General features: G+C 29.7%; 1 protein-coding gene and 1 pseudogene across 2 annotated transcripts; one reads left to right on the top strand and one right to left on the bottom strand.

Annotated features, from left to right (window-relative positions):
• The first annotated feature begins 6,810 nt into the window (after positions 1 to 6,810).
• Positions 6,811 to 9,908, top strand: LOC111288010 (cocaine synthase-like). The gene is made up of 2 exons (XM_022878747.2): positions 6,811 to 8,326; positions 8,954 to 9,908. The coding sequence occupies exon 1, from the start codon at positions 6,861 to 6,863 to the stop codon at positions 8,163 to 8,165; it is 1,305 nt and encodes a 434-aa protein (XP_022734482.2). The 5' UTR covers positions 6,811 to 6,860; the 3' UTR covers positions 8,166 to 8,326; positions 8,954 to 9,908.
• A 5,868-nt stretch (positions 9,909 to 15,776) lies between these two features.
• On the bottom strand, positions 15,777 to 17,491 carry LOC111288257 (stemmadenine O-acetyltransferase pseudogene; annotated as a pseudogene). Its single transcript, XR_016341281.1, has one exon. The product of XR_016341281.1 is annotated as a stemmadenine O-acetyltransferase pseudogene (transcript).
• Between the last annotated feature and the right edge of the window lie 3,709 nt (positions 17,492 to 21,200).

Raw genomic sequence — 21,200 nt, 5'->3', positions numbered from 1 at the left:
AAGCTTCTAAAGTTTCATTTTTTTTGGGCCTCATCTTCTCTTTCTCTTTTAGATCATTCAAATTAGGGACTGGTATTGGTTCTACTGTCTTTTTAGTAAAAACAGGATTCACATAACTCTGATACTGCCTCGAGTTTAAAGCTGATGAAATTATAGGGTATGTATACCCTACAGGATAGGTAAACTACTATGGTAGTGGACCTTGTACAGGTTGGGCTTGATGTGGCCCAAAACCAGAAGGGTACAGTGGATCATCCTCTTATTGTGAGGGATGGTCTTGTTGGCTAGTATTTTTCTCTTTTACATTCCCATTGTTTAACTTGTTCAAGGCCTCTAGAATTCTGTTTAATTCCCCTTCAAGCTTCTCTTAGGCTTTCTCTAGCCTTTCAAGATGATTGAAATTTTTCTATTCTATTTGTCTGGCTCGAGCTCTTATGTTGTATTGGTGAGTGAGGTTGCTTGGTGGAGCTATCCTTAAACCTTGAGCACCACAATTAGGATGAGAAATGTTATGCTATGCTTTATGCATGATATGTTGATGCATGAATGAAATGTAGATTTTCATGGATGAAATCTAATATGAAAATGATGCAGATGCACAATGTTACATATGACAATAAAAATGATGCATGGTATGATAATTCAAATGCACAAAGTCAAACAATCAAAATGGTTAGATCAACACAACTTATTCCTTCTTATGTTCTAGTTTCGAGGTATATCTATCATTGGATATGAAGGGCTCTATCTTAGGGTTAGGCACTTTTAAGGTTCACTATATATGGTTCAATGCTAAAGTCTAAAGGTTTTCAAATTGCTCCTTACATCATTGTCCGTGACAGACTAGTAGGGCATCCCGATCCTCACCCATTAAGGTTGCAAGTGAAAAATGTTCAATTTGAGTGAGAGTATTTCGCTAGCTACTGCGGAGGTATTATAGCCTCACAAAAGCATAGGTACTTTACTCCTTCTTAGAGGGATGAAACTCGGGTATAAAGCTCATGTTATGCATATGCATATGAATGACATAGTTTGCAACATAAATAAATGAAAGAAAAAAAATCCTTACAAAGAATTCAATTTTATTAGGCTTTTTGGATAACACGAATTCATTTGCTGGCTTGACTCTCAACTTTCTCTAGCGGAGTCACCAAACTATCATAACGTCTAGATCTGAGGATCTATCACTAGACATTGACTTGAGGAGTTGCCACAAATCTTTTTTACTATGTGTGATTAGCCATTTCAGGAATCTATCCTTTTAAAAAACTCCTAAGCTTGATTAAGGATCCTTAAAAGAACAAGTTCAGGTTTACTAACCAGAATAGGGTTCGAGTCGATTACATATGGGGAAGGTTATAACACCCTCACATGCCTATCGAAAAATGGTACCAACTTGATTTCGTGTTACTATTAAGCCTTAAAAATTTTACCAAGTAATTATTATTGAAAATTATTCTTAATTGACTCTAATACTTTTGGCAAAAAAGTAAGAAAAATTTCCTCACCTCAAGAGTATACAAAAAAACTATTGTTTCACTTGTAGAGGCTTTATCGTCGGATTATTTAACATTTAAAAATTTTTCATAAAAAAAAAAAGAAAGAAAAAAATGATTCAACTTTTGATATAGATCCCTTTTTGTTTTACAAGAAAAAAAAAACTCATTGCTTTATACAAGAAAAATTTATATTTTCAACTTTTTCTTAAAGTGTTTGAAAGTTTTTATTTTAAGAAAAATTGATGCTTTTAACTTTTTCCTAAAAATATTTTTCTTGATAATTTAATTTTAAGAAAAATTGGTACTTTCAACTTTTCCTTAAAAATAGTTTTTTTTATTTTTTATTTTTTGAAATAATAGCATAACTAAAATATTTTTACTTAAATTATCTTTTAATTATTAACCAACATATCCTTAATGAATATAAATAAATCAAATGAATGCTAAAACTAAAAACAAAATAGGATAGAAAATGGAATACCAAAATTTGGGCTAAGATCATAATCAAAGTGAGTCTAAGCCCATTTGAGAAGGAATTCTGGGCCTAAATGGATCGCTGAGTGGGTTGGTTCAATTGAAGCTCAAACCGGATCTAAGCTTTGAATGGGTCAACCTGTCCCTCTTCTTCTGCTTTATCCTTTTTCTCTGCCAATCCTTTCTTTCTCTTTACAAGTGGGCAAAACCCCAGAAACTGGTTGCCACTATTTCTCGTTGTCGCCAGCAGTCGGAGACCGTTGTCTACTAGAAGCGCAAAATCCAATCGATGTTCGCTGCCACCTTCACCAGTCGTCGCCACGGCAAAGACCACCTCTGCCGCTGCCTGAAAATAACTTGATCACTATCAAAATAGCCAAGGAACTTCCCTTCTCCCTAGCTTTTGCATTCTACCTCTGTTTGCTGAATGTGTCTATTCTGGGTTTCGTAGGTTTCGGGTATGGGTTTGATTCAACTTCATTGATTTTGTCTCTTCAAAACGGTGCATTTTAGCTTCAAAATCAAAGTTTCCCTTTGCTTTCCAAGTTTCTTTCTTTATTCAACGTTTTTCTCTTCTCTCTAGTTTAAAGATTTCCTCAAAACCCCAAGGACTCAAGAACATAGTGCCGGCTAGTAAGGGCTGTTGCCACCGTCGCTCGTCGGTGCTGAACTTTTTCCCTCGATTTCTCTCTAAAAGGTTGCCAGAAACTATGATGCCATTCCAGAACTCAACGTACCTCTAGCATCGCAACCACTATTGATGACCACCAATCACCACCATCAGTCGTCCACCATTTTCGAAGTCCGCCCGAAAGCTACTTCTCAAATCGATTTGATCTTCTCAGTTTTTCAATCGAATGGGTTTTTGAAAGTACTTTTAGATTTTCACAGATCTCTCCTGTTTGAATGTTGCTGCGTAATTGAATATTACTTGACACTGTTTTTTTTTCTCGTTGATGGTAATGGGTGGCCTAAATGAGGGATGGCAGAGATCAGTGAACTGTTTCTAGCCACAAGGTAATGGTGTGGTAAGCATTCGATGGTGAAGGATGAATTCAAGTTTGGGTGGTTTGGGCAAATTATATTCTGTTAATGAATCTAGATTAATTGCTTTATGATTTCTTTGTGTTGGTGTATGCTTCTTTGATCACTTTCCCCTTGTCACCATGAATTGCAATGATATATAAAATCATGTTGATAGAGTTTTCAATTCAATTCTAATTAGCATCCAAAACTAACGATTAGCATCTAATTATGCTTTTTGATAACAATCATCATCGAGCTTAATCTCAATCTTTCAGCTTTTTTTTTTTAATTAATCAGATAATGAAGAAAGAAAAAGAAAATAAACAATAGATAGACTATAAAATAAAATAAAAAAATGATAAATACGAAATAAAAATATAAAATAAAAATAAATAAAAATCTCTACAATCAAGTTTAGACTGATCTCAATTGACAAAGAATTTCGAATAAAATGGGATGTCTACAACCATAATTAGAGAAATGTTATCCTATCATCATTGGTCAACATTACTATAATGCCTCTCCTACCATGTTAAAAGTTTTTTCTTAAAAAATAAGATTGAATGGGTGATGATATTGGTAGGCTTTGATTTATGGGTAAATAAATTTGAATTTGATCATTAATCAATGTTAGTAATAGATAACTATTATATTGGTACGTTGGATTATCATTTATGTATTATCTAGTTTTGATTTAATTTATATAATTTTTTAAAGTTATCTCTCTTATTTAAAATAGAAAGACACCAATCCAATTATAATTAAATGACACAATTTGAGCATAAGCATTTTTATTTTTTTAAAAGATTATATTTTTCAAAAAATTAAAAACAACAACAAAATACTAAAAATAATTATTTTTTATTAGTAAATAAAAAATTATATAATTTTTTTATTTCATCAAAATAAAAAAATTTGAAACCCGGCATAGCCAGGTAGTTTTTCTAATAAGAATTAAATTGAAAACAAAAAAAAACTAAGAAAAATATTTTTGTGTACAATTTATATGTCTGAAATATGCGTACGAAGCGTTATTGATGGTTTATGTTGCTAAACTTACTAAAATTTAAATATAATGTTCAAATAAGCTCATTTAACTTTTAAAAAAATTTCTTTGATCTTTTAATTTAAAGAATTAAAACTGAGAAGTTTTATTTCATTCTAATTATATCCATTAACTTTAGAAATTCGTGAATAAGTTATAATTGTTAAAATTATTAAAATAACATTCTCACAAATATTTATGATTGATTACCAACAAGATTTTAATGAAATATAAAATATTTCATAACATAAAAAATCTAAATAATTCAAATAAAAGTTTATAATCTTAATAAAAATTTGATGGATATTTTTATTTTGTAATAAAATTCGGTAAAACATAAAATTCAAGTCATTGAGTATTCTTTTTCCTTTGGTACAATTGAGTTTTTTTTTTTTTTTTTTTTTTTTATTGATTACAAGTAACTGAGATTTCGCAACTTTGCTTAACCCTTTGAGATTCACTGATTTTACACAAAAATATTATACATCCAACTGCTTGTGCTGGATGTTACATTTTATAAATATATATATTAAAGTCAATACTAGTTGGTTTTGGACATATTAATGATGGCAGTCAAATTTAATCTAGATTCCTCAAATATTATTGACTATATATATGTGTGTGTACATACTGCCATCACTTTTGACAATTTCAAGTCTACTATAATGGCGTGTAGAAAAAAATGGCCAATATTGTGAAAATCACAGCCAAGAAATCATTAAGCCAAACTTGTTGAACTCCTCCTAATCTTCCATGTTCAGGCTCTGATTTTCTCAGCCAACTTGCTAACAATCACATATATATATATATATATATATTTTATATTGCTTGTCAAATATCAAATTTCACTATTGGGAAATGAAATAATATCCCTCCTACTAAAACACAAATTAGTCAATTAGTCAATGTCATAATCAACTATTAGATAAGATAATGTCTATTGCTATTGCACCAATGCAAATGAGTCAATTAGTCAATGTCGTAATTAACTATTAGATAAAGATAATGTCTTTGTATATTGCACCACCGCCTAATTTTAATGCATGGTTGCAAACAGGGATGTTTATTTAATCAGTTTGATTATTTCAAATTGAATTATTTGAAATTAAATTAATTAAATTAAATTATTTTATTTTTATTAATTGATTTGAATTTATGAATATATTTAAGTTAATTATATTTTTAATTTTTTATTTTTCATATTTTAAACAAATTAAATAAAATTATTTAACAAAATATTCAAATACTAAAGTATTATGTTAAAATTTTTAACATGAAATTAAATGATCCATTTCGTGTATTTTTTATTTTATATTTAAGTTATATTATATTTTTATTAAAATTTTGGTTAATTCGATTAATTCAGTTTTTGAACCGAATTAACCGAAAATCAAAATTCTTTTAAAATTATTTTCATTAACCGACCAAAATTAATTCGGTGACTGATCGATTAATCGAATTAAATTAGTTAAATTGATTAATTCAACTAAAACTGAATTATGAACACCCCAAGATACGAATAGACTGCTTATTATAATTACATCAAAAAGTTGTATTTTCATTAAAATTTTGGTTAATTCAATTAATTCAGTTTTTGAATCGAATTAACCGAAAATCAAAATTCTTTTAAAATTATTTTCATTAACCGACCAAAATTAATTCGGTGGCTGATCGATTAATCGAATTAAATTAGTTAAATTGATTAATTCAGCTAAAACTGAATTATGAACACTCCAAGATACGAATAGACTGCTTATTATAATTACATCAAAAAGTTGTATTTATGTAATATTTTGTAATATTATGTAATTAAGTAATTAAACATAAGATTAGAAATTATGATATTAACACTATATCAAATGTTGCAGAAATAATGCTAGTGCGCTCTAATATGTGGAAATATGACCGATTGAGAAGTCAATAAATGGTAGGTTGTTAAACACTCTGTTATGAAGCAAACTTTGGTCAATGCATCAATTTTTCATAATTATCTTATTGGAATTCCACAATTATTAATTGTTAAATTGCTTGCTAATGAATTTAATTGATAAACAAGTTTGCTGATGATGAAATTGTATGAAATAGGGTTTTTTTTCCTTAATTTCAAAGTTTGCAAGTAAAATCTTTTCATAAGAAAATTTTTATAGTAGTTATTATTCATTCTGGCTTGGATTATTGGTTAATGTAATTATTTTTCATCATATCTATCGTTAAGAATAGCTTTTGAAAATTTAAACATAAGGTTGGATTTAAGATTTAATTTAATTAATCATGCACTTTATGAAGTAATATTTAATAAACTTAAAGTTTCAATAACTATAATTTTTTTAAAAAAATTTTTAAACCTACAACTTTTTTTATAAAAAAATCTAACCGTTGATCAATATAAGGTTATAAGAAATTAAAAATTTATTAGATGTGAGATAATACATTTTAGTAAGTTCTCATCACGTATGGACGAAAATAAAAAAAACTTTTCACGTGATAATTTAAAAAAAAGTAATGAAAAAAAGAGCAACGAAAAGAAAGTCTAGACTTTAATATCATATTAAGCATCAAATTTAAAATTAATTAACTGTTAGTAAAAAGTGTAATTTGAATATAAAATTATAAAAAATTAAAAATTTAATAGATATGAAATAATTAATTTTAAGCGACGTAATGCTAAATCAGCCTTACGTAGACTAGGCAGACAACATGGTTGACTTTATGTGGAAGTTTAAGAGCGAAACTCCAAATCCGAACAGGATTTATCACATCCTCTAAATAAATACAGATTCGAACAGACCAACAAGAACTAAGCAGGGGTGATCAAAATGAAGGTCGATATTACCTCTCGACAGACCATTAAGCCATCCTTTCCAACACCTAATCACCATAGAAACTTCAGGCTCTCCCTTTTGGATCAGCTTTCTCCAACCTTTTATGGCCTTATAGTCTTCTTTTATGCTGCTAGCCCTAGCACTCACCTCCAAAATGGGGACTGCAGGTACAAAAGCAGTGAGAGATCTTGTATCCTCAAGAGTTCACTCTCGAAGGCACTTACTCATTTCTATCCAATGGCAGGACGGCTCAAAGATGCAGCCTCCATCGATTGCAACGATGAAGGTGCTTATTTTGTCGAAGGTCGTATTGACTGCAAACTTTCAGACTTTCTCAAACAACCTGACATGGAAGCATTGAATGGTTTTCTTCCTACCACTGATCCTGAGACATCAGAAGCAGCTTCAGGTTGCATTCTGCTTGTTCAGCTGACAACATTTGATTGTGGAGGGACAGCTCTCAGCATCTGTCTATTGCACAAGATCACTGATGTTTCCTCACTGGTTACATTCCTCCAAAGCTGGACAGCAATCTCTCGTGACTCTGGCGAAGCAGTACTGTCTCCTGAATTCGTTGGAGCATCTTTGCTTCCACCAAGAGACCTATCTTTCTTGCCCCCAGTAAATATCCCCTCCGGTAATTTTATAACAAAGAGGTTCGTGTTTGAAGCATCAAAAATTGCTAGACTCAAGGTCAAAGCTGCTGGCCTATTTGTCCCATCTCGTGTGGAAGTGGTCTTAGCACTCATCTTAAAGTGTTCTGTTGCAGCTTCTCGGGCCAAATCAGGGTCAGGAAGGCCAGTAGTTTTGTTCCAAGCAGTGAACCTGCGCAAGAGAATGGTCCCGCCGCTGCCTGAAAATTCCATAGGAAATCTCATTTGGCCAATGCCAGTGTTTATTGGAGATGATGAGATGGAGTTAAACAAGTTGGTGAGTGTGATGAGAAGAGGGATGACAGAATTTTGCAAAGAAAAGGCAAATAAATTCAAAGGTGATGATGGATTTTTATTAATTACTGAGTCTCTCAAGGAGAGGAGAGAACTCTGCAAGGATGCAGCACTATACAGGTGCACAAGTTGGTGTAGATTCCCATTATATGAAATGGATTATGGGTGGGGGAAGCCTGTATGGGTGAGTAGTGTAAGCCTATCATTGAGAAACACTGTTGTTTTGGTAGACACCAAACAAGGGGATGGAATTGAAGCTTGGGTGACTCTGGACGAACAAGAAATGTCTATATTTGAACGTGATAAGGAGCTCATTGGATCGGCTCTCGTGAACCCTAGCATCTTCATCTAGTTTCATCATCAAAAGCCAAGTGATTGTCCTTTTCTGAGCATTGAATTGTGGTCCATATTTGAAAGTGAGAACTGCTGTACTTTCTTTGCTATGGTAAACCTGCTTATCTTATGGTTGGTACGACAGCAACATAACTTTGTTTAGCGTGATGTAAACTCTAGGTATATATTTCTATGGTCGGGAGATCAACTACTTGTATTATTATTGCTATTTCTAGATAGATATAGCATTCATATATTCATGACTGTTTATTTTATGAATAATACATATAAAATATGATTATCAAATTAATATTCATGTGGACAAATCAAATATAAAACGTAATTTTTTTTTTATTTTGATAAACTTATATTTTTATTAAAATTTTAAACTATATCGCTTTTATTTTATTCGTATAATGTTATCATATCATGTTTAAAATTATTAGTTTATTTTTAGGTTATCATGTATTTACTGTTTTGAAGACATTGAAAGCGTAAGGTTGAAAGAAAAAATTTTTTTTTCCAGTATTAAGTTATCTCCTCTGCTCATTGTTCTATTCTAGTTTGTCCCCTGTTTCTGCAGGAAAGAGTAACACCTACTTGCAACTTTTATTTAATGTTTTTGTCCATGACATTTCTCAGAACCGGTTGAAAATTACCAATCAAGTTCAAAATTTTGACTATAAGTGAATAGAAGTGTGCGCTTTTAATGGGTTCATAGCCTGTTTATGAGTTTGTTTGCTAGCTAAAATACTTTCGAGCTTGAATCTGAACTGAGTTCTAACCACTTACCAAACCCTTTGGAAGCTGAAGTGGGTCGATCACAATTGCGAGGAGAAGCTAGACTGCGGAAGAAGGGAGTGAAGAAGACGAAAGAAAGTCAGTTGAAGGAGCCGAACTAATCATATTTGTGGGGACAGGAGAATTTTGGAAGTCGGAATGTATCACCGTTAAGAGTGCATCCATTTCATGAAGGATCCTCATACTCTTAGCGCGGACATTTTCTTCAATTTGTTTTTTTGCCTACCGCTAGGGATGCTTAACGCCACTTCGCCAATTGGCGTTACCTGCGCTTTCGTGTCTCTCAGTGTGGTCAGCACTAGGTGTTTCCGACCAGCGAGGCTTACACCCATTCGCATTAGTTCATCCAAAGTTCCTTACCCTTATGCACGAATTATTGAATAAGCCATCTTCCTATCAAGGTTAAGGAGTAGCGCGCGCGCTCGCACTTAGCGCAATTACGCGCTTCTCTCGTTATGTTATGCAAGCCAGCTTTCTCAAGGAGGAGACATGATTTAGCATTAATTACATCTCGAAGAAGACCTCCTAAGCGTTGGACGCAATAGGCAACTCATCTATAATCTCTTCCTATGAAGAGACTTCATCATCTTAAGTAACCTCTATCCTATTCTAGCCGAGATGATCTTTCCTAAACCTTACTTGGTGCATCAAAATGTTTGGGGCGAGCTGTCTTGACGAGAATAAAAACTTGAAATCACAAATTTGAAGGTCGGTTAAAAGTGAAGATGGAAGGTTAATTTCTCTGTCATTTTTGTTTCAATGCTTAAATCAGTGCTTAGTAAGTGAAAGAAAAAGAAAAGTCTTAAGAAAAGAGAAAAGGAAATTGAATGAATGTACTAGATATGAGGGGTTATTTATACCTATAGGATGAGAGTGTTGGGTATGGGTGACCCAAGCTTTGAGTAGCAGGCCTAAGGTTGACAATGCCGACCTGATTTGATCTGATAGACAATAGTCCAATTTGTTGATAGTTTAAAACGTGGTGCATCCCACATTGAATAAAAAAATTTAATCATTAATGAATAAAATTAATTTTTGTATTAATTTTATTTATATTTTAAATAATTATGTATAAAAAAAAATAATTATCATATGACAAATGGTCATAACTATTTGAATATAAATAGATTATTATTCATAAAGGTCATGATTATACAGAAGATCATAACCATCTGAATAGAAATTTATGTCTGTTCATTCATTATAAATAAATTTTTCAGTAAAATCATTTTCACTACTTTTGATTGGAGAGTTTAAAGTTTTGTTATATCCTAAAGGCATAATTACCTTTAAAAAAGTATTCTTCACACTTTAAAGCTAAATTTTTTTTCTATTATTTCTCTTCTCTTATTTATTTTTTTTAACAATTTAAAAGCAATTATGAGAAATTTATATTTCGCATGAGGAAGATACAAAGAAAAAAATTGACATGATTTGGAGATCAATACTATAAAAGGTTCAATGTGTCAAAGGATTAATGTTTCTATGGACCAAAATGTTAATTTTCATAAAGATCTATATTAGAGGTATGTATTTTATTTTTTGCATAATTGTTGGTAACAAGATTGAATGAATGAGATAAACACGCTAACAATTTATTTCATTAGTGTGTAAAGTTAAAACATAATATGTAAATATTGATTACATTGCATAAGTTTATGCATATACTTGAATTGACTCCACAATTGGGTTTAATGAGTATTATATTTATTTGAAAAATCGATGCTTATAAAGACTATGATGGGAAATAGCTTGAAAACATAAAAAAGAAAGATATGAATTTATTTACAACTAAAAGAATTATCATTTGTTATCGAATTACGAATTAAATTAGATTATAATGGAATAGCCAATTGTTTAATTGTCATGCCTTGGTTATGTATAGAACAGGCAAATTGTCCAATAGTTTCTATGAAAATAATCAGAAAGAAATTTACCATGAGAAATTAGATGTAAGTAGAGAATATCTGCAAAAAATAAGATTTGGCTACAAGATTAGTTTTATTATTAAATTATGGCACCAAAATTGAGATAATAAGTTGAGTCAAGCTATTTGTATGATTCTATCTTTGTTGGTCGTTTATAAATAAAATGTTGATATATATATTTTAAAATTTATTATTGGTTCAAATTTTTACTAGCATTTAATTTTCATGAAAACTAATTAAAATTAAATTAATATATGTGAATAATTATTATTAAGATAGGATGTTTCATGGATTAATTAGTGGATAATAAACCAAATAATGATTATTATCAAAAACATGGACAGTGTGAAGTATTTTGTCTACTGGGTATATTACACTAGAAATGAATATACAAAATAAAATTTTATTGTGAACAATCACAAAGTGGAAGTTATAGAAAGCTATCAAAGAGTTAATCAATGGTTACAAAAAAGTATTGTTGCTTTTTGCATATGGGATATTGATTAAACGAAAAGGCATGCTATTAAAAAATATTGAAGCATTTATCGATTACTAGCATTTTGAAGGATGCTCATCAATGTCTAATTAGGCATGTTTATAAATTAGAAAAGAACATGCAAATTCAATGTTCCAAAGGCACCAATATATGCATGTGTTTAATTTCATTTTGTGATGGCATGGAGAACATTGTTACAGTTTGCCATATGTTATGAAAATAAACTGAATGTGATATAATTTTTTTTCTTATACATATAAGAATTATATGGACTATGGAGATAGAATGCCATCATCCAATTAACACATTATTGGTTAAAGATAATGAAAGTATTTTTACTTCTTGTATCCAAAAAAATGACCTTTTGTAGGCTGTTAAAATGAAAAGTGAACAAGTTTATAAGGTTTTCAATAATTTCATGACAATGGCAAGGATGTGTCTGGTTATATACCATATTAACATATAGGAATAGATAATAATATTAGTTTGTGAAAGCCGTAAGCCTTAAAGTTAGCCAATCAATAATTTAAACAATGCAAATTCATCACAAATTTTTACATGAAATATGAGTAAAACTCATATTATAATTATTGTTTATACTGTTTTATGAAAATGATTATTTGGATTCATGTTTCATGACTTGCATTGATATAGTGATCTATATATGAACATATTGGTCACCAAATAATTGTGAAAGTATTTGAAATTAGAGTTAAATATACTATGGACTTTTATTATATATAGGCATATTGGTCTTATGAGTAAAGTTTGAATTTATTATATATTCAAAAATGTTATGATCAATTAAAAGTGGTAAATAACAAAGATATATAGGCTAAACAATGGTGGAGAAACAAAATTCTCATAAAATTTTGAAATCAAGTTTAGAGGTTTCAATAATCATGAACTTGGAATTGGCCATTGGGCAATTACTATATGCATTGAAAACTCATGATAAGATTTCAGATAGTTGGTTTTCATTAAAAGCTATCACTATAAATGAGATAGCTTTAATAGCTAAATCTACATTATTTGTAGGTATGAGGTGGATTACTATGGTTAGCTTAGAATAGCCATCAGCCAAAATTGATGCCACAATCTTGATCACATTGTGGTGATTTTTTTTTTGTCTATAGTCTAATTCATGGATTGTGCAAATGATTTATTATCTATCATTTTATATAGTAAAAATTTTAAAGTATATTTACTTTGGAAGCCATGAGTGATTCAAAGATCTTGTGAATTTAAAAACTTTTATAATAGCAAAAAGAATGCTATCCATTTGGGTGATGAAAATGGTTTTGTTCGTGGTAATAAAAAATTATTAATAGTATCCATGATTAAATAGATTCATATAAATATTTATAAATTAACATAAAAATCTTAAAAGGAGAGTATAGAAGTATGATTATATTTGAAATCTACTTATAAATATAAACTCTTATATCGAGTTAAAATATAAAAGTTTTGAAATTTTTTTTGAAATATTAAAATATCAGCTAGTTATCTTTCACTAAAAGCGTATTTGGAGGCCTCTTATTTAAAAAAAATATCAAATAGTGAAAAGATAAATGAAATAACAACTTGATTAAGTATATATGATATCTTGATAATTGAATGAGATATTCTTTAATAAAAGAATGCATAATTACACGTGGTGGGGGTGATAAGAATCAAAAGAAATAAAAATTGTCACTATAGTGTTGTAAGATTTTAATATAATTTTATGAACAAATTATACAAGCTAATAAGTTTAAACACTTATTAAAGTAAAGTTATAAAAAGGTCTTTAAAAAATCTTAAAAGGACTAAAATTGTTTGATTTATTCATTGAATTTATCCAATTATACTAAAAATATAATTGTATTAAAAATGTATAAAAGTATAGAAATAGAATTGTTGAAATTAATAAATATAGAGTTGTGACGACAATAAAAACCAATTATTTTTTAAAATGATAAAAATGAAGCAAAATATCTAGAGCATATAAATGATATGCAAAATAAAAATTTTGGACATATTAGCCCGAAGTGATTATATTAGAGATTCAATCTCAAGTTGAGATAATTACCATAAAAGAAAATTGAATTCCAAGATATTTAGTTAGTAAGACTACAAGTAGAATGAATTTAAGCCTTTATTATTAGATATCGATATGAGAACCCAACTTTGAATTAGTAACCTCTAATTACAAAGTTTAATGGGTAAAAATAAGTTATTGTGTCTATTAAACACTAATAAAATCTATTCAAATTTTAGAAACTAGTGTGATCTATTGTGTGGGGATGATGAGTTTTTACAGTCTTAATGAAATTTTAAATGTCTAAAGCAATGGAGATATAATGAAAACTCTACCTATATAAACATAGAAGTGGTGTCGCTTCAACAAGAAGAATTGTGGTCTCTTTTGTAAATATATGAATATGATAAGCACATAACCATAATAATACTAAAAGCGGTTATAAACCTCTAATAAAAAAATAAATAAGTATTATGTGTTTTATATCTTCAATTCTAATATTAGGAGTTGAGGTTTTATCTGAAGATACCATCAACTTTGTTTGTATTTTAAGATATATATGCTAATTGAAAGTTTAAATCAATAGATACCTCATTGTATTCATAATATTTATTTAGGTGAAAGGTAAAAATTAAGTACCAACATACTAAACTAGTAGGAGATTATTGGTAGTTTAGAATGTGATGCATCCTATATTTGATAAAAAATTTTAATTATTGATAAATAAAATTAATTTTTGCATTAATTTTATTCATATTTTAAATAATAATGTTTAAAAAAAAAACAATTATCATATGACAAATGCTCATAACTATTTGAATATAAATAAATTATTATTTATAAAGTTCATGATTATATAGAAAATTATAACTATCTAAATAGAAATTTATGTCTACTCATTCATTATAAATAAATATTTCAGTAAAACTACTTTCACTACTTTTGATTAAAGAGTTTGAGACTTTGTTGTATCTTAAAACATAATTGTCTTTAAAAAAATATTCTTCACACCTTAAAGCCAAAATTATTTTCTATTATTTCTCTTCTCTTATTTAATTTTTTTTTCTAACACAATTAAAGGTTAACAAATTAACATTCCCGTAGGAGAAAAATTGAACTGACCGAATTGACGGGCCTCCAAAACTTTAAGTTGATTCCACACGTCGGGTCTTATTGAAATGACAGTTACATTTCCTTTGTTGATGAATCATCCTCTGGAAAAAAAGAAAATCCATGATAATCTTATAAAATGCCCCTCACATACACGTTGAAGCTAATAAGCCATGAGGGCCATATCAAAAGAAACCAGAAATCTGAAATGCCAGGACTAATCTTCCGTCTCCCAAAATATAGGAAGGAAAAGAACGCTGGACAGCTAAACCCTACAAGCAAACATTAATTGAAACTAAAGGAACTTATCATCTTCAGTAGTTTTGGGGGGCAATATATGCAAGCAATTCCTCGTCACAATCAAAATTTGCCATGTCTTCCTCCTTTAGGTTAACCCAAGCCTCTGTTCCATCACAGGAACCGGTGTCCAGGAAAATAACTCCATTAGTGGAAGCAGAACCTACCAAAATAAGTTTCCCAACCAAAATCAGCTTCATATAGGAAACCTACATAAATTAGTGAAACTAAAGATAATTGTCCCCCTTTAGTGGGACTTTCAAGTAGTCGCAGTGATCCTGTCCATCTTCTCGTATTTTTATTGACAATATGTAATTTTTTATTATAATTAAATAATTATAAAATTATCTTGTTGGATTGAATTAAGTTAATTCAAACTTAAAATTTCATACCCAAACTCAGTTTTACTCTAGTTAAACACACACAAATCTAAATTAAAAGTCCGGACCTTAAAAAATTCATGAGCCAGGTTTGATCTTTGAACACTAGGCTCATGCTAATCATGAAATCAGAATTTAATTAATAAAAATAAAAATAAAAATATTATAATAATATTTTAAATTAAATTTAAATAAAAATGTATTATTTAATAAAATCAAACTTGAATTTAAAAATTTTAGCTCAAAATAAAACCTGATCGAGATTAAGGGTACGGGGCAAGTGGGTGACTTTTGAATAGTTCTCTGGACAATGAGTGAATGCCAATTATCAAATGTGTTGAAGTTTTTTTGTTCGAATTCTCATTTTACATATTTTTTTAAAATTTTTTTTAATCATTAGAGAAAAAGTTAAAGATTAAATGTGTAGAATTTAGACGAAGAGCAAGTTCTCTTTTCCACTAGTGTAACAAAACAGTAATTTTTTTTGCAATTTGAGTTCTTTGAAGTATCAACTGATAAAAAAAATTGACCAAGTTTAAAAACATAAATTTAAGCTAGTAAAGAATGCAATTCATTTTTTTTTTTCCAAAAAGCCATGATAGAGATAAAAAAAAAAAAAAAACAAATATTAAAATTTGAATCTTACATCTTAATTCTTAAAGATAAGTGAAAGAATGAAACTAAACTCCATATTCAATTCAAACTCTTTCTAACCCACTAATCCTGATCCATCTCCCAAAATACTAATAGATATGAAAATAAAACTAGTTGGACAGCTAAAAAATGTAGAATCAGTCAAACGTTGATTTAAACCAGTGGTTCAGCAAAGACGGAGCTCAGCATACATTTTAAGCTCGGACACAAACACTGGAAGTTATCGTCTTTACAACTACAAGCTTATTGGAGCATTGACATATGCAAGCAATTCCTCGTCAGAATCAAATTTTGCCATGTCTTCCTCCTTCAGGCTAACCCAAGCCTCTATTCCATTACCAGCCGCGGTGTCCAAGAAAGTAACGAAGTTATTGATATCTCGAGCGGCGGAACCTACCCAAATGGGTTTCCCCCAACCAAAATCCGCTTCGTATACAGGAAACCTGCATAAACTAGTGAAAGAGATGGTTAGCATCTCTGCTTTGGCATAACTTGCAGCCATCTCTCTGATAGAGTCCAAGTGATTATATCCATCTTGGATCTTCTTCACGCACTCCTTGTTGATTTTTTTTATGGAGTCTTTCATTTGAGTAACGAGGTTATGACAACTTTCTCCAGTACCGTCCATGGATGGAAATGTCATTGTAAAGCTATAAAGATTCCCAAAAGAATATTCTGGCTGAGGCGGGTCAATTCTTGTACGTAAATTTATCATGTGAACAATTGAGCACAACGTATCAGGTCTTGATCTTACCTCAGTGGCGGTAACAAAACGGCTCCAGATGAAAGCTGATAAGGCCTCAATGCGAGTTGGACGTATTTGGTTTCCGAAGCGTGAATTATCAGCATATTTTTCTCTGATTTCCTCTATTTTGGAGGCAGTAAACACAAACCTTTTTGTTACAATTTGTTCTTTTGTTTGGCTAATGCTTGGTTTAAATCCTGAAAGGTCCCGTGGTGGGAAAAGCGAGGCTGAAACAAATTCAGGAGCCACTAACTTCCTCTCCCCACGAGCTATGGCCGCCCACATGTTCACAAACGTGAAAAATGAAAGGGCATCTCCGATTTTGTGAGAAATGCACACGCCAATCCCTATTCCTCCACAGTCAAAAATGTTGAATTGAATTCCTAGGGGAATTTCTTCGGCATCATGTAGTTTAAATGGAAGTAATTTGTTAATTTCACAAGGAACAGGATTTTTTATGACATCTGAAAGTTGGCACTTAACTCGGGCTTCCAAAAAGGGTATGCCCTCATCATTGCAATCCACAAACAACTGGTTTTCCATAATCCGTCCTGCTAAAGGGTAGAAATAGGTTAAGGCATTGGAAATGGAGTGCTTGAGCTTGTCAGAAGTATTGATTTTGTTGGCTTGGGTATCACATATTGCCGGGTAGAAAAGGACCAAGGGGTTATAAATTGTGAGAGTCAATTGATCAAGGAAAGAAAGTTGGTAGCGGCGAAGCCGGTCGGGGGTAGGAGAGGATGGCTTGACAATGTCATTGGATATCACCGCAACCTCAAGCTTCATTCTGTACGTAAAGCTAGACTGGTAAATGTAAATGGCCAGATGGTTTTTCTTTTTTTTTTTCAAATAAAGTTTTTGTGTTTCCTAATGGCCAGTGCCATCACAACTTATATAGAGCTCGTAAAGACGGGGAGGAACATGCACAAAATTCATGTTATCTGCTAGTAAAATATTGAAAGTTTTTTTTTTTTTATATATTTTTGATATCTTCTAATAAAAAAATAAAAAAAGGAATAATTCTGACCTAATCAAATCTGAAATTAATCTTACAATTTATGCTTGTCATTTGAAATATATATATTTGATTTTTTTAAATGCTAAGATTAATTTATATTGTTGTAAAATTAAAGATTTTATACTTTTTTAATTATTAATTTAAATAAATTTAAGAAATAAGAAAGACAAATTTTTAAAAATAGTTTAATCTTATCTTTTAGATTTATTGAAATCAATAATTAAAAAAATTAAAAAAATAAATTTTTTATGTAACTAGATTTTTTTAAGATATACTAATATTTGTTGTTTTTCTTATTCAATAATAATTAATGATTCTAGAATTTCTATTTTGAATTTACATACGACAAATGCCAACCAATAATTCGTGCTATACATAATATATATCTACTACTTTGACTTCTGATTAGCTTTAATAAGAAGCAAGTGGGATTTAATACGATTAATATTTGCTTTGCCGGATGGGCATTGAAAGAGTACAGGTGAAAAATCAACAATGGGAAATATTCGTTTTGACTTTTGGCGTTTAACTTCTTTGTTTCGTTTGTATGATACATCTAAAGATGATATTTGTTTCTTTTTTTATTCCATGTCTTTGTTGGTGTCCTATAACTTGTAAGGAGAAACAAGCTTTTTTTCCGATCTATACCTCCTGCCAGTCTCTATCCTTCAACTCCTTATATTATTTTATCATCTCTTCTTCTAATCTTAACGTTAATAATTATCATGTGATTTCATACTCCAGTTTTAGTTTATAACCTCACGGGAAGTATTTTGCCTATAATTTTTTTACTATAATATTATAACTATTTAATTATAATAAAAAAATTATATAATGATTCATTATCTACAAGTGTGAGTTTCATATAAAAATTAAATAATTTTCACATAATTTTAAATTATGATTGATTAATTATATTATAATTATTATAGATAATATATTCTCTAATCTCATACATCTAATTATAAAAAAGAAACCCAACTAGCAAAAAAAATATAATATTTAATTCAATCAATTCATATAATTATTTTTAAAAAATAATATTCAATAAATTTAAAATTAAAATATCAAATTCTACAATTTTCTCTTATTTTCAAATTGTAACTTAAAAACAAAAACAAAAAACTGAAGATAAGTGAGATGGACATCAAGAAAATGGCACGGGTGATGGGTTCAAACACGCAATTAATTAATTACAGGTAAGACCAACCACAGCCCAGGGGACCCACCATATTGTGTATTTCTAGAAGGCATGGAGGTCATGCCATGTTGAAAACTGAATAATCAAAGAAGAAGCGTCCAAGATTCACGAAATTAATTATGGAATTTTTTCAATACCTTAGTTAATTTCACAATAGTAATTAAACCGTGAATAAATCCTATAAAATCTTGATTATTTGGATTTTTGCTATTTGAAGGACCTGGTTCCTTTTGGATCCTTTCTTTTACTGTTATTATGCCAGTAGTATTGAAAGTATATCAACTACAATTATTATAATATAATTATTTATTTATAATTTAATATTGTATAAGATTCATCAAAAAATTATGCAATTCTCACACTTTTAAATTATGGATTCTTATATAATTTTTTATTATTATTTGTGTTGAGCTTGATATGAAAAGTGAATACTTAAAATCATAAAGATGGAGATCAATTAAAAGAAAAGATTGAAAGTGTTTATGATATTTATATTCGGACACTCAAATCAGCATTCAAAAAAAAAAAAAAAAAAGAGATAAGAAAGAGGAAAAAAAAAATGCTACATGGGGATTTCCTGAGATTTTGTCCCTTCACATGGAATTAAAAAGGAGTATTTATAACTCTATATAAGGGGAGTGGTCAGGTCGGGAGGACCACTTGGATGAACTGACGGTTGATCTAACGTGAAACAACCCATGGCGACGTGGTTGGCGTGTCCCTAATGTTATTGAAACACATTAGCATGGTCATTCTTTTATCAGGTGGGACATTGTTTTGGCAATGCTGAGATCAATTGGATGAACTGACGGTTGATCTAACGTGAAACAACCCATGGCGACATGGTTGGCGTGTCCCTAATGTTATTGAGACACATTAGCATGGTCATTCTTTTATCAGGTGGGACATTGTTTTGGCAATGCTGAGATCAATTCCGAGAAATAAGTTTAGGGTGGTGTATCAATTTAGACCAAATGTCAAAAAAGCCCCTTGAACTTTGCTAATTCACCCTCTACAATGAAAGAATTAGCTTGCCCTTTGAACCTCCAGATATTCTCCTCAGTGGTAATTGACTAATTGTAAAGTTAAAAAAAAATTATAGGTAAAGTGTCACTTTTGTCTTGGCCTATTAAAATTTCTTGCTTATGTATTTTTTTATAGTGAGGCGAGAAGTGATATAATTTAGTTATAATGAATTACAAATGCAAAAATTACATAATTTGTCAATTTGCATACAAGAAAGAATTTTTTACAGCAGCATAGGATAAATCCTTTATCCTATAACATACAAAATTCAGTACTTTATTCATTTGTTCCACGCCCTTTCTTACCATACTTCTTGTTGCAATAAAAGTTATAACGAGACAACCTTATAGCTTTTAGTTATTAAGTGACATGGCATGGGCCAACCGCATTGGGCTTATTAAATATGTTTAACTTAGTAATTGCGCTTGTGGAATAGGTTTATGTTTATCAACATATGTTCTAAATAATTATGTTTAACTTAAATATATATCTTCATAGCAATTGCACAATAACAGATTATAATTGTTTAAATAGAAAAGGTTATTTAAATCTATTTATTAATTATAAAATGATTTTTACCCAATCATTTTTTTTAATTTTTAATTTTTTATTTGAATTGAGAGTTTGAAATTTTTTTATATCTCGTAGATACAATAAACTTTAAAAAAATGTTATCATAATGATTTTTCGTTCAGGGAACTCAATCGCTAGATTTTGTGAAAATTTTCGGAGTTGTCATCAATATTTTTATAGGGTGTGATTAGCCACCCAAAATATCATCTTTTAGTAAAAATCTTAAAATTAATTAAGAATTACTAAAAGAAGTTTAAGTCTGTAAAATCAAAGTTAGGTTTGGGAGTACGGTTATGAGTAAGTAAGGTATTAGCATCCTCACGTCACCCGTTCAAAAAACGATACCAATTAAACATACGACATCCTATAATTTTGATATCATGATTTTTTTTATTTAAGTTTAACTTCTTAAAAGTTATTTTAAACCATTTTTCTCTATTACGAAATTAACATTATTATTATTTCGTATTCTATAAATTCTCCAACGCTTTCGTGGAATTTATAGAAAATCACTATTTATAAAATATTTTGAGAAAATTAACCATTCACAAAATTCTCAAAATTTTGTCATAAAATATTTTATTTATTTATTTTAAAAAAGATTTTAGGAACATCCTAACTTTTTGATGAATTCTTAAAATTTTGAATAAATTTTAAAATTATCCCGACTCTTCGATGAAATCCTAAGAATTTTGAATAAGTTTTAGGATCATTTCAAGTTTTTGACAAGTTCCTAAATAAAATCATTTTTTATTATAATTAAAAGAATTTATTAATTAATTTTTATTATGATTATTTTTAAAAA

Source organism: Durio zibethinus, chromosome 4, assembly GCF_047325235.1.
Source record: "Durio zibethinus cultivar Kanyao isolate XHJ-2024 chromosome 4, ASM4732523v1, whole genome shotgun sequence".
NCBI lineage: Eukaryota > Viridiplantae > Streptophyta > Magnoliopsida > Malvales > Malvaceae > Durio > Durio zibethinus.
Note: the sequence above shows the minus strand (reverse complement) of the source record. Positions and strands in the feature narration are given on the sequence as shown.

Coding starts and splice junctions, on each gene's coding strand:
- LOC111288010 (XM_022878747.2), top strand. CDS start 6,861: ATGAAGGTCGATATTACCTCTCGACAGACCATTAAGCCATCCTTTCCA.